Here is a 13,142-nt window from a genome sequence, read left to right on the forward strand (position 1 = left end):
ACGACAACGTGGATAGCCTCCTTGCTTTGCTTTGGGTGTACCAATATGGCAGCCACTGGGGTGGGGGGTGGGGGGAACTGACCAATTTTTTGATCTCATGACATCTCCTGTTTTTTTTCCAAACTCCTTGGGACTTACCTAGTGTATGTGAATTGTAACCTGCATCAAGAATTGATTTGGGAAGGTAAATACGTTTTCATTTTAAAAATATAAAAAATACAAAAAAAAATATATCTTAATAAAATGTTTGCTATAAATTAAAAAGTTTTGGGCTTTCTATCATTTACCTTTTATTTTATAAAGTTATTCCCCCCCCCCCCCCCCCCCCCAAAAAAAAAAAAAAATTACAAAGACTTAGAACACGAGGCTCATTTTCAAAGCACTTAGCCTCCCAAAGTTCCATAGAAACCTATGGAACTTAGCCTCCCAAAGTGCTTTGAAAATATGCCTCAAGGGCTCATAGCAGCAGATTCAAGCCTCTTACCTTTCTCAAAATATTGCAGACCTTGCTCCAGGAGTTCATGTTCATTAACCTCTGCTTGGTCATCTGCAGAATGACACTTGTCCTGGTGAGTTTTCTGTATGTTTATCTTCTCTGTGATGTCTCCTCTTTCTTTCCCATGTCCATGCAATGCAGAGAGAACCCCTTGACCATAACCAGGCTGTTGCTCTGGTTTGGCAGGTCTCCGAGAGCTCCTGTGTAGTTTCTGCTTCTCCATCCCCCTTCAGGATACGTTGGAGATATATCCTTTTCAGTCTCAATCTGTCATTGGTCAGACTGGCAAAAAAAGCTCAATTTCTCTTGAACACTCATGATCATAATTCAAAAAAAGATCCAGACCCCACAATATGAACATCCGCTTAGGAACCTTTGACAGTTTGCTTAGAATTAACCCCAGAGAAGCTTGCTCACTGTTGTTTTTATCTTAGCAGATATATATATATAGTCTTCCGACTGTCTTAGCTCTTCTCGCAGCTCTGGATTTCTGAATTTATTTCATTGTACAGTCCTTGAGATAGACCTTGGGTACCCTCTTTTTCCTATTGCCACTCATCTCTACTCCATTCTCCTGTAGGCATGCAGTGCAGTCCAATAAGAAATCAAATGACCTAAAACAGCAAGAATGATCAAACAGGAACATATGAATTAGATAAATAATAAGCAAAGATTAAGCCTAGGGATCTCCCAAATCCACTTTTTCACTTTAATTCATTCACATTATAAACTGCTCGGACCCAACAGTCAGAAAGGGCAGTATAAAACATGACTTCTGTATACCCAGTAAACTATCCCATACTAGCTCCATTCATCAGCTATAAAAAGGTACCTCTCACTAATGAAAAAGTAGGAGAAGACCAAAAAATTATTAAATAAAAAGGAAACTAGGAGTCAAGGAATGCCGAACACAAAGTTTTATAATAATAAAAATTAGACCATCAGGTCTGTAAAACAATTCCCCTAAACAATTACTCTTGGGGGAATTATGCAGAATTCGCACAGAATTCCCCACCTCCACAGATTGTTTCCTGCTTAGAAATCTGTGCAGCTTGCCTTTGCAGCATAGAGCAACACAGACAGCTGGAAAGTGTGATTCCCACCCTACCTAAACAATCACTGGTCCAGCACAGTAGGAGAAGGAACTGCAGGTCAGATTGCTTCTTCCTCTGTCGCTTGGTCCCAGGCAGTTCCTTTAAGCCACACAGCCGTACAGAGGTCTGCGCAGCTCAAAGAACAGTGGGGCCTGGGATAGCAGAGAAGCAGCCTAATGTGGCTCTGCAGCTGCTCCTCCTCCTCCTAACGTGCTGGACCGGCGAGTGTGCAGGGGAGGGAAGGGTTCTGGAAAAAATGTAGATGGAGTACAGATGAAGAGTGGGAGCTGCAAAAAAAAAAGTGTATGGAGTATGGGGGTGCTAGAAAAAGGTGGATGAGGTATGTGTGCATAGCATGAGAATGGGGTGAAGATCTGCAGGAAAGTGCATGGGAAACTGCAGGTTTTTTTTTTTTTTGGGGGGGGGGGGGGGTTAATTTAATGCCTGGTGGAGATGCCAGACTTTATAAAGGGGGAATTCTACATAAAAACATTACAAATAAGAGTATGCAACATTTTCAATTTTTTTGTACAGAATTCCCTCTGGAGTAAATTGTGGAAGTTCAAAAGAAAGACTTGACAATGTGCCATGTCTTGGCGCAACCACCTGAATCAGGAGTTACAACCTAGGACCACAAATAAAAGTACAATCAAAAGACATAATGGACCATACAATTTTCAAATAAATATGCAGATCTAAATGTTACAAAAACAAAATTACAAAAAATGTTTTTAAGCCTAGATATACTAATATTTAACCTGCTATATAATATAAAGAACAGGCTACATTTTAAAATAGACAAAATGTGACATTTCAAATAGAGACATAAGGAACAGCTGTAAAATGTAGGCCCGAGCAATGATGATATGATGCAAATCTTTGGGACACCGTCCCAAATCTTTGGTAATACATATGGCTATCATCACAAACAGCTTAAATTTCAAATCTGTCTCACTTACACCTCTACACTGTTCACGTTCCCTTAAAAACAAACAATAAAACAGTATGAGCTCTTTGAGCATAGCAAAGAAGATTTAACAACAGAGCAGCAATTAGATGAACGTTACAACTAATGTTTGCTCGCAATGAAAACGTTCATATTTATAAACGGGAAACCACTGTTGTTTAAAAAAGAGAACTAAAAGCCTTATGTCAGAAAATTTTACGCTTACCTATGTGAATTCTTTCTCTGCGAAACGCTCCGAGAAAAGTTTGCATGAAAAGCGAAACGAGCTCGGAAAAGTCACTAAATAGGAAGTAGGCGCCTCTTTTGAAAAAGAGTATTGGAGCCTCATTTGAAAAGAGTGCAGCCTCGTTTTGGATATAGGAAACCGTCCAAGCCTCATTGTGAAAAAAGAATGTTATACAAGCCTCGTTGGAAAGTAGAGTATCCAAGCCTCATTCTGAACCAAAGAACAAGCCTCCTTTTGGGAAACATACTATACTACCCTTGTTTTGGATGTAATGAACCTGAATTACAAGTGAGGTTGGAGAAAGAACAGGAGAATGCGTGAGCCCACAGCCCAGATCTGGCCCAAGGAGGTTTAATAACTTGATCAGGCCCATTATGTGGGCTCAAGGATGTTAGATTGAGAACAGCACAGCAGACGGCATGAGCCTATCTGTCCTATTATGTAGGGTAGAAGCCAGTAGGCGGAGCTTGCCGGCATTTTAGTTCACTCAACACAATAGCAAGTAAACTCTATTGAAAACAATAGCGAAAGATTATTAGAAATAACGGACTGCTTATGCTGATCAATCTGTAAAAAGTCTAATGCTGTTCCAGTTGGATGAAAGGTTTTTCTTCTTTGACAGCTTTTTTAATTATTTGAAAGCTTCACGTATCTAGATATATATCATGAAATAAAATTAAATATCACTAAAAGCGGAGTGGAGAAGATTCTGGGGAACTAGGTTCAATTCGCACCTAGCTCCTGTGATACTTAACCCTCCCTTATAAGTACCTGTGTAAACCAGTTTGTATGTAATTGCAGTAGAGAGGTGTGGTAAGTACACTTTTAAGGGCAATCAAACATATTAACCATGAGTGACCGTACTCACGCGCAAATGTGCAGTAGAGACTTCCCTCTCTGCCCCGCCCCCGCTTCAATACGTGATGATGGGGGCGGGACAGAGAGGGAAGTCTCTACTGGCTTGCTGCAGACGTCGGAACCGCTCCCCCTCCCCCCCTCTCCCGGAGTCACCGCCGCCCCTCCATCTGGCCCGAGCACTGTGAACTTACATCACCACGCAGCTGTAGGCACATCAGCAAAGCTGCCGTCGAGCTTCCTTCTCTGCCTTTGTCCCACCCTCGCCGACATTACGTCACAAGAGGGCGGGACACAGGCAGAGAAGGAAGCCCGCCCCGACGGCAGCTTTGCTGATGTGCCTGCTGCTGCGTGCTGATGTAAGTTTACAGTGCTGCTCGGGCCGGGTGGAGGAGTGGTGACGACTCGGGGGGGGGGGGGGGGGGGGGGCTCAGAAACCCCCCCCATTCCAAAAGTAGCCCGTTTTCACAGGCTCAATGGCTAGTGAATAGAAATAAAAGAAAACAAGATGATACCTTTTTTATTGGACATAATACATTTCTTGATTAGCTTTCGAAGGTTGCGCTTCCTCAGAGTGGAAATAAGCAAATGTTGGTAGATGACAGTATATATAAGTGAAGCATCAAAGCATTCCAGTGACAGTCTAACAGGATGGGGGTGGATAGGTGAGAGACAGGAAGAGAGACAGGGGGATATGCATAGAGACAGGAGGGTGACAAAGTAGTGCAATTTTATGGTTTATAATGTGCTAGAAAACCCAGATCTTTGTTAAGTCCTGTCTGGTGGGTGTCAAAATATTTAATCATTCTGACTTCAAAGTTCTTACCTTCCTGTATTGTTTTAAAGTTCCCTTTTAAGATTCTTACCATGAAGTCACTGGTACTACTACTTAACATTTCTAGAGCGCTACTAGGGTTACGCAGCGCTGTACAAATTAACAAATAAGGACCATCCCTGCTCAGAAGAGCTTACAATCTAAAGGACAAAATGTCAAGTTGGGGTAGTCTAGATTTCCTGAGTAGAGGTGTTGTGATTAGGTGCCGAAGGCGACATTGAAGAGGTGGGCTTTGAGCAATGATTTGAAGATGGGTAGGGAGGGGGCCTGGCGTATGGGCTCAGGGAGTTTGTTCCAAGCATGAGGTGAGGCAGAAAGGGCGGAGCCTAGAGTTGGCGGTGGTGGTGAAGGGTATTGAAAGGAGGGATTTGTCTTGAGAGCGGAGGTTACGGGTAGGGACGTAAGCATAAGCAGGCCGATACTTTGGCCTGGGTTTCCGCAGTGATGACTGGTATGGAGAGATAAAGCTGGGTGTCGTCAGCATAAAGATGATAGTGGAAACCACGAGATGAGATCAGGGAGCCTAAGGAAGAGGTGTAGATTGAAAAAAGAAGGGGCCCAAGGACAGATCCCTGAGGAACTCCAACAGAGATGAGGGTAGAGAGGTAAGGAGGGGCTGCAGATCGAGTGCATTTGTAGGTTAGTAGGAGAAGCTTGAACTGTATGCGGTATCTGATCGGAAGCCAGTGAAGTGACTTGAGGAGAGGGGTGATATGAGTATATCGGTCCAGGCCGAAGATAAAACATGCGGCAGAGTTCTGGATGGACTGAAGGGGGGATAGATGGCTAAGTGGGAGACCGGTGAGGAGTAGGTTGCAGTAGTCAAGGCGAGAGGTAATGAGAGAGTGGATGAGAGTTCGGGTGGTGTGCTCAGAGAGGAAGGGGCGAATTTTGCTAACGTTATAGAGGAAGAAGCAACAGGTCTTAGCTATCTGCTGGATATGCGCAGAGAAGGAGAGGGAGGAGTCGAAGATGACACCGCGGTTGCGGGCAGATGAGACAGGGACGATGAGGGTGTTATCAACTGAGTTAGTGTTACATCCGTCGCTCCCTCCGGCTGCTCCTCTGCGGGAAGCAGGAGCCGGCGTCCACCACGACGAAGGCCGGCTTTCTTGAGGCCACGGAGGGGAGCCGGGGCTCGCCGTGGTGATGGCCGCCCAGTCCGGGGCCGAGGCCGGCGATCGCGGCTGCCGGACTCTCGATTGCCGGCTACGGGGGCTGTTTTTGCGCCAGTAAGGGAAATGGCGCCGAGGCGCAATGGCCGGCATCTTCTTCATTCTTGGGCGCGGGAACCCAAAGCTCCGCCTCAGAGGAGTTAGACTGGAAGGCCAGCATGATAGATCCGCCTGGGAGATCGGTCAGAGCCAATCAGAAGGGTTCTGTCGATAACCAAGTTCTGATTGGCCGGCTATATCTACGGGGGCTGGGCGGCTGACTGTCGAACAGTATTTAAGGGATGAGCCTGAGATAGGATGTTGCTTCAGGTTCTGTTACCCGAGGCCAGTCTCTGTGGTTCCTGTGTTCTGTTGGTTTCCTGGTGTTGCTGATTTTGGTCTTTTGGACTGTTTCCTGGTTTACTCTGCTAGCCGCCTGCCTTGACCTCTTGCTTGACTCGGACTACGCTGTTAGCTGCCTGCCCTGATCTGTTGCCTGTTTGTGGACGTCTCTATTCCACCTGCCCGCTTCTCTCCTGGTTCCAGTCCCGGTCAGTCCGTCAACCCCGCGGTTCCTGAAGTCCCGTTGACTGCCTGCAGCTGGGGGCTCAACCCTTGGTGAACGGCGGTCACCGCGGGTGAAGACTTGGGGTTGCATGGCTGTCCTTTAAGGTCCTTACGGGACCTAAGGGCTCACCTTCCTTGTGGACAAGACAGATAGAGAGTGAAGGGAGAGGAGAAGTGGGTTTGGGTGGGAAAACAATAAGTTCAGTCTTGGCCATGTTCAGTTTCAGGTGGCGGTTGGACATCCAGGCAGCAATGTCGGATAAGCAGGCCGATACTTTGGCCTGGGTTTCCGCAGTGATGACTGGTGTGGAGAGATAAAGCTGGGTGTCATCAACCTAAAGATGATAGTGAAAACCATGAGATGAGATCAGGGAGCCTAAGGAAGAGGTGTAGATTGAAAAAAGAAGGGGCCCAAGGACAGATCCCTGAGGAACTCCAACAGAGAGCGGGATAGGGGAGGAGGACGAACCATGAGAGTGTACTCTGAAGGTATGATGGGAGAGATAAGAGGAGAACCAGGAGAGGACAGAGCCCTGGAACCCAAAGGAGGACAGTGTGTCAAGAAGTAGGTTGTGATTGACAGTGTCAAAAGCGGCGGATAGGTCGAGGAGGATGAGGATGGAGTAGTGACCTTTGGATTTGGCGAGGAACAGGTCATTGCAGACTTTAGATAGTGCCGTTTCTGTCGAGTGTAGGGGGTGAAAGCCGGATTGAAGCGGATCAAGGATGGCATGAGAGAAGAGAAAATCAATGCAGCGGCTGTGAACGGCGCGTTCAAGTATCTTGGAGAGGAAGGGTAGGAGGGAAATGGGGCGGTAGTTGGAGGGACAGGTAGGGTCAAGAGATGGTGTGACCACAGCATGCTTGAAGGTGTCCGGGACAGTTGCAGTGGAGAGAGAGAGGTTGAGGATATGACAGATGGAGAGGGTGATAGTAGGAGCGATGGTGTTAAGTAAGTTGGTGGGGATGGGATCTGAGGAACAGGTGGTGGATTTCGAGGAAGAGAAGAGATGGGCGGTTTCCTCTTCAGTGATATCAGGAAAAGAGGAGAAGGAGGCCTGGGTTGGTTGGTTGAGAGAGTGGGTTATAGGATGAAGAGGAGGAGAAGGTTTGGTGGTGAATTTGAGGTTGATCTTCTGGACCTTGTCATGGAAGTAGTCGGCCAGAGATTGAGCAGAGAGTAACGGGGGGTGGGAGCAGAGGGCACTTTGAGGAGGGAGTTGAGGGTGGCAAAGAGACGACAAGGGTTGGAGCTGAGGGAATTAGTCAGTTGGGTGTAATAGTCCTGTTTGGCGAGGAATAGGGAGGATTGAAAGGAGGATAGCATGAAACGAAATCAGTATGGGTGCGAGATTTCCTCCAGAGGCGTTCAGCCGAACGGGCGCAGGAGCGAAGGTATCGGGTGCAAGGGGTCAGCCAGGGCTGGGGATTGGTACGCCTTGTGGGACAGGAGATGGACGGTGCAAGGGCGTCTAGAGGAGAGAGTGGCATTGTAAGTGGAGACAGCTTTGTCAACAGATTCGGAGGACATGATGGAAGGGAGGAGATCAGAGATACTAGAGGATAAGGTGGGGGGGGGGGGTCAACAGCCTGGAGATTTCTGGAAGTAGTAGTTAGTGTTGGGCGAGATTGAGGGGGAGGGTGCTGAAGTGTGAATGTGATTAGGTGATGGTCAGAGAGAGGAAGAGCTGATGCGCGGAAATTGGAGGGTGAGCAAGTAGAAGAGAGGACGAGATCAAGACAGTGGCCAGATTTGTGAGTAGGGGTGATGGAGCTCAGTTGGAGGTTGAAGGAGGAGGTAAGAGTGAGGAACTGAGAAACATACGAGTTGGATGGGTTATCAATGTGCATGTTGAAGTCACCAAGAATGAGGGATGGGGATGAGGGCTCAAGAAAAACGGAGAGCCAGGCATCGAAGTCGGTAAGGAAGGAAGGGAGGGACTTATCAGGGGGGCGGTAAATGACTGCAACTCTGAGTGGCAGCGGGTGGAATAGACGGATGGAGTGAACTTCAAAGGATGAGAAGCAGTGAGACTGAGGTAGGTGGAGAGGTTGAAAACTGCAGGAGGGCGAAAGTAGTAGCCCGACGCCACCTCCGCAACCAACTGGGCAGGGCAAATGGGAGAAAAGATAACCTCCTTGGCATAAGGCCGCGATTGAGGCAGAGTCGTCAGGGGTGAGCCAGGTTTCAGTTAGGGTGAGCAGTTGAGGAGATGGGAGATGAAGAGATCGTGGGTGAAGGGAAGTTTGTTGCAGATCGAGCGGGCATTCCACTGGGTGCACGAGAAGGGGAGGGAGGGGGGAGGAGGGGAATAGAGATGAGATTGGAGATATCGTGGGAACGTTTGCATAGATGAGATGAGGACGAGGACAGGTGTGGGGACCTGGGTTGGGATTGATGTCTCCCGCGGATAGCAGGAGAAGGAGCAAGAGAGTGCGGAGAAGGGTGGGTGAGGAAGGGCGACAAAGGCGACGAAGATGGGATGCGCTTAGGAGGAATGGGGAAGGGTTCATGGCAGGAAGGAGGTGTTGAAGGTTGAGAGCTAAGAAGGAGGAGGAGGACAATAGGGATGGTGAAGTGGTGGGGGACAGGGGTAGGTAGGGTATTGCAGTAGTGAGCAGGACGGGAGAGGACATGGATGGGTAGTGAGATCGTGTGGTATACAGCGGTGGGAGGGGGAAAAGATTAGGGAGGGACAGGGCAAGGAGTAGAATGTGAATGGGGGCCATGAGTAGTGACTGAGGTGTTCACAGGGCAGGTAGATGGGCTGGGAGACAGGCAGGTGAGGGTGAGCAGTCGGGCAGGGGAGTGATGAGCTGGTAGGAAGATGGGCTGGAAGGCAGGCAGGTTTCAGGGTGGGCAGTCAGTCAGTCAGGTGATTGGCTAGTAGGCAGGAGCAGGTGGAATAGGCAGCAGGCAGGCAGGAGCAGGTGAGTGTGGTGGAGAGCACAGCAGCAGTACTGGAACAAGCTGGAATGGTTTGAAGCAGGAGCTGGCGGACTAGAACAAGCTGAAGCAGATGGACTGGAACAAGCTGGATCAGGCGGGCTGGAACAAGCTGGATCAGGCGGGCTGGAACAAGCTGGATCGAGCAAGCTGGAGCAAGCAGGCTGGAGCAGAAGGCCTGGAATAAGCAGGGAGAAGCTGGATCAGGTGGGCTGGAACAAACTGGAGCAGGTGGACTGGAACAAGCAGGGAGAAGCCGGATCAGGTGGACTGGAACAAGCAGGAAGAAGCTGGGTCAGGCAGACTGGAAGTAGCAGGATCAGGCGGACTGGAACACGCAGGGAGAAGCTGGGACAGGCGGACTGGAACAAGCAGGGAGAAGCCGGAACAGGCGGACTGGAACAAGCAGGGAGAAGCCGGAACAGGCGGACTGGGACAAGCTGGAGCAAATGGACTGGATCAAGCGGACTGGAGCAACAGGGAGAAACTGGGTCGTGTGGCTAGAAGAGATGGACTGGACAGGCAGGGAAAAAGCCGGGTCGGCAGACTCGAACAGGCCAGTGCCGGTGGAACTCTGCCTCCCCTCGGCCTCTGTCCCCGTCGGCCCGGTCGCACAGGTCGCTGGATGGGCAGGCTGGAATAAGCTGGGGCCGATGGACTCTGCCGCCTCTCAGCTCCTGTCTACTGGTATAGTGTTCTGGTTTTGTAAAGTGCTGCCCTATAGGCGAGACTTCTTCATTGTGGGGGAGTAGCCTAATGGTATGTAGTTGGAAAAACCACAGAAAGGCAGTATATAAGTCCCATTCCCTTTTCCTTTATTGGTACTGGCATTATTCATATGGTGTCTCTGTAAATTAAATCTCTTCTTTAGCTGACTGGTTTCTCCAATGTAGCAGCCTTCGTTGCATTTTTTACACTGAATGATGTATGTAGTTGCAAAACCCACAAAAAGGCTGTATATCAAGTCCCAGTCTTATTCCCTTTCCCTAAAGGAGTGGCCTAGTGGTTAGGGTGGTGGACTTTGGTTCTGAGGAACTGAGTTCAATTCCCAACTCAGGCACAGGCAGCTCCTTGTGACTCTGGGCAAACCACTTAACCCTCCATTGCCCCAGGTACAAATAAATACCTGTATACAATGTAAGCCACATTGAACCTGCCGTGAGTGGGAAAGCGTGGGGTACAAATGTAACAAAAAAATAATAATAAAGCAGCTTTAAAAGTTATTGCAGCTGGTAGAAATAGCAGTTATAATTCTGTATTTTACACTCATTTTTCTACACTGTTTTATAGAATACAGTAATACATGGCCAAATTTCAGTGAAGATATTCTGTTTCCTGATGGGTTCATCTTAACTGTTGTAATCTACCTTGGGAAGCCTGGTGTTATAAAGATAGAAATTAAATGGAAATAAACTTAAACTCTCCTTTCATTGGGGCACATGGAATCACATCTTCATTTCATCTCATTTGTAGAAATTTACATTTTAGATACACTATTGGATTATTCTGTTTTGAGCATGTTTCATGGACAAGTGGTTTTATAAATCAAAATAATAAAAATATTTTGTTTCATGCAGATCTCTCAATTGTTTAAACATAAACTCACAGGTTCTCTGGTTTGGGGACGTTTTCTGTTGATAATGCTCTGTGGATTCCTGTCCCCTGGTCTGATCACAGTAAGCTTGAGTTCACCCTTTACTGGAGAGAACTTGCTAGAAATGCAAAGTTCCAGGCTGCCTTCCAGTCTTACTGGCCTTTAATGGAAGAAGTAACTAACTTCTTAGTTTCACACACACAAGGAGTGACTCGGACTGGTCATACTGCAGCTTGACATGTTTATCCACTCTTACCCTACCTGAGATAATATTTAACCATCTCTCTGACCTCATGTGCAACTTTCTTCAAATCAGTCCCCTTACTTTCTAACTCTTCCTTTCTTATCCATCTATATGTTACAACTTTGCCTTACTCTTCACTACCAATTATAATGTTCTATTACGTATTGTGTTGACATTGCAAGTAGTATACCATGCCATACTTCGTGTTGTTAGTTGAATATTTTTACTGCTGTAATTGCCTAGTGCTCATGTTTGATCTATTCTTACTGTACACCACTTTGAGTGAATTCCTTCAAAAAGGCGGTAAATAAATCCTAATAAAGAAATAAATACTATACAAGGGGCAAGATTGATATGGTGAAGTTCTGGACCGATATCCTCTCTAGCCGGAAGCTACCCCTGGCTGGCTCAGAGGATTTCATGTCCGATTGGGATGATTTCAGTGGGTCTATCCTGGATGGCATGGCCCCGTTCACAACAAAGGCTAGACCAGAGATAAGCTCTCACAATGGTTCAATCGTGATCTGCTTCTTATGAAGTGTAAGTGGCTGGAGAGGCAGTGGTCTAAAGCTCGTATTAAGAACAAGTTATTGTGGAGAAGAGCACTTGGACTACAAAAATGCTACACAGGCTGCAAAATTGCATTATTATAACAAATTTGGGGGTGTTAATACCTTGACCATCCGAAAGCTATGCAACCTAGTAGGTTCTCTTCTCAGTACCAAGGATCTTTCACTCGCTCATGAAGAGGTCCTTCGGCGGCACAGCTAGCTACTTAATTGAACAGATAATCCTGAAGATCAGAATTAGTGTATTGTCCCCTGGGGGCAGGGCCAGTCTTAGGGGCAGCCACACAGGGCCTTGCGCTAACATGGGCCCTGCAGCTGAGGCATTGGTGAGTAGAAACCGTTGGCTTCCCTCACAACCCCTTGCCCACCCCACCCCTGCAATGTTACCCATTCACTTTAACTAGTTGCAGTTGGTGCAGTGGCATCCTTTCACGTCTGTGGCCATGACCCCTCTCAGACTCACCTTATTTCCGGCGGTCAGCTTCTGAGCTGGCTCCTGTCTGTTCTTCCTGAGTTAGTTCTGTCTCTGTGTGCTGGCTGCATTGGTTTGTCTTTGTGCTGTTTCCCGTTCTAGACTTCAGCCCAGTCCAGTCCGGCAAAAAGTAGAAGAAAAAAAATCAGAACGATGATGGGGCCCACCCCAGAAGTCTCCAGGGCCCACCATTGAGACATGCATTGAACAACATTGCCTTCCATTACATTCATTCCCACTATTCCAGGACGACGTGGGTAGTTATGTCCATCGACCAGCAGGTGCAGATAGAGAATACAGAACTGAGCACCACTACATAGCTCCCTGCTAGCAGCTCAGCTCCTCAGTATCTTCTATCTCCAGCAGGTAGATGAACAGACTTCCTTTGTCTCTGGTTCCGAGGCCTTGCTCCTGGTCCAGTTGGTCAACTGGTTCCCGGTTGAGCATAGTGGGCAGACATACCTGATGGTGCTGGGTCCCTGTCATGCTTTCCCCCCTGGAGTGTTTTGCGTTCTTATGGCAGCCTGCTCAGCAACCAGTCTGCTTCAGAAGATAAGGAACAATGCAGTGAGTTTGGCAGGCCGGTGGTGCTGTGCCCTACCGTGACGGGGGTGGCTGTGTCCCCTGGTAGCATGGACCCGGGGTAGTGTGTTCTCTGCTGTGCTTTGGGCCTCAGAACGTCCATGGGAGCGATTTGTATCTGTGCTCACAAAAAAAAAAAAAAAGCTTTATGGTTGAGTTGTGCTGCGCTCCGGTTTAAAAAAAAAAAAAGCGCACGAAAGACAAGCGATTAAAGAGGAGAGGGATTGGCAGGAAGTCTGGGGGGCTTTGGCCAGACTTAACTCCATTGCCACTTCTGGCTATTAGTTCGCAGGAGATTGAAAGGTGGTCACTCCTGGTTTATTGGGGGGGGGGGGGGGGAGGATACTGTTCTGTGTTAACCTAGTCATTTTTTGCCACTAGAATACAGTCCACCTAATACCGAGGACTGAGACTGGGATAGAAGTTCTCTGCCTCCATCTGTTGGTAGTGGGACAGAACCTGTACATCTTGACTGTTCTGGCAGGATCCAAAGAAAATGTATATTGTAATGGCAGCAATGCATCGCCCAAGCTTGTCCCA

At 47.7% G+C, this 13,142-nt stretch overlaps 1 protein-coding gene across 3 annotated transcripts in view; it reads right to left on the reverse strand.

The window, feature by feature from the left end:
- Positions 1 to 3,852, reverse strand: part of CENPI (centromere protein I) — a 122,132-nt gene extending 118,280 nt beyond the window's left edge. The window contains exons 1-2 of one of the 3 annotated variants that reach the window (XM_030210014.1): positions 3,833 to 3,852; positions 485 to 1,110 (exon numbers count right to left, since the gene is read on the reverse strand). In XM_030210014.1, coding sequence (XP_030065874.1) covers positions 485 to 719 — 235 coding nt within the window. In that variant the 5' untranslated portion in view covers positions 720 to 1,110; positions 3,833 to 3,852. Of the gene's footprint in view, positions 1 to 484; positions 1,111 to 2,549; positions 2,622 to 2,762; positions 3,069 to 3,832 lie in introns of those variants that run through there. The other 2 variants (XM_030210012.1, XM_030210013.1) reach the window with 2 other exon arrangements.
- Between the last annotated feature and the right edge of the window lie 9,290 nt (positions 3,853 to 13,142).

The sequence above is a fragment of the Microcaecilia unicolor genome, chromosome 7, assembly GCF_901765095.1.
Source record: "Microcaecilia unicolor chromosome 7, aMicUni1.1, whole genome shotgun sequence".
NCBI classification, from domain to species: domain Eukaryota; kingdom Metazoa; phylum Chordata; class Amphibia; order Gymnophiona; family Siphonopidae; genus Microcaecilia; species Microcaecilia unicolor.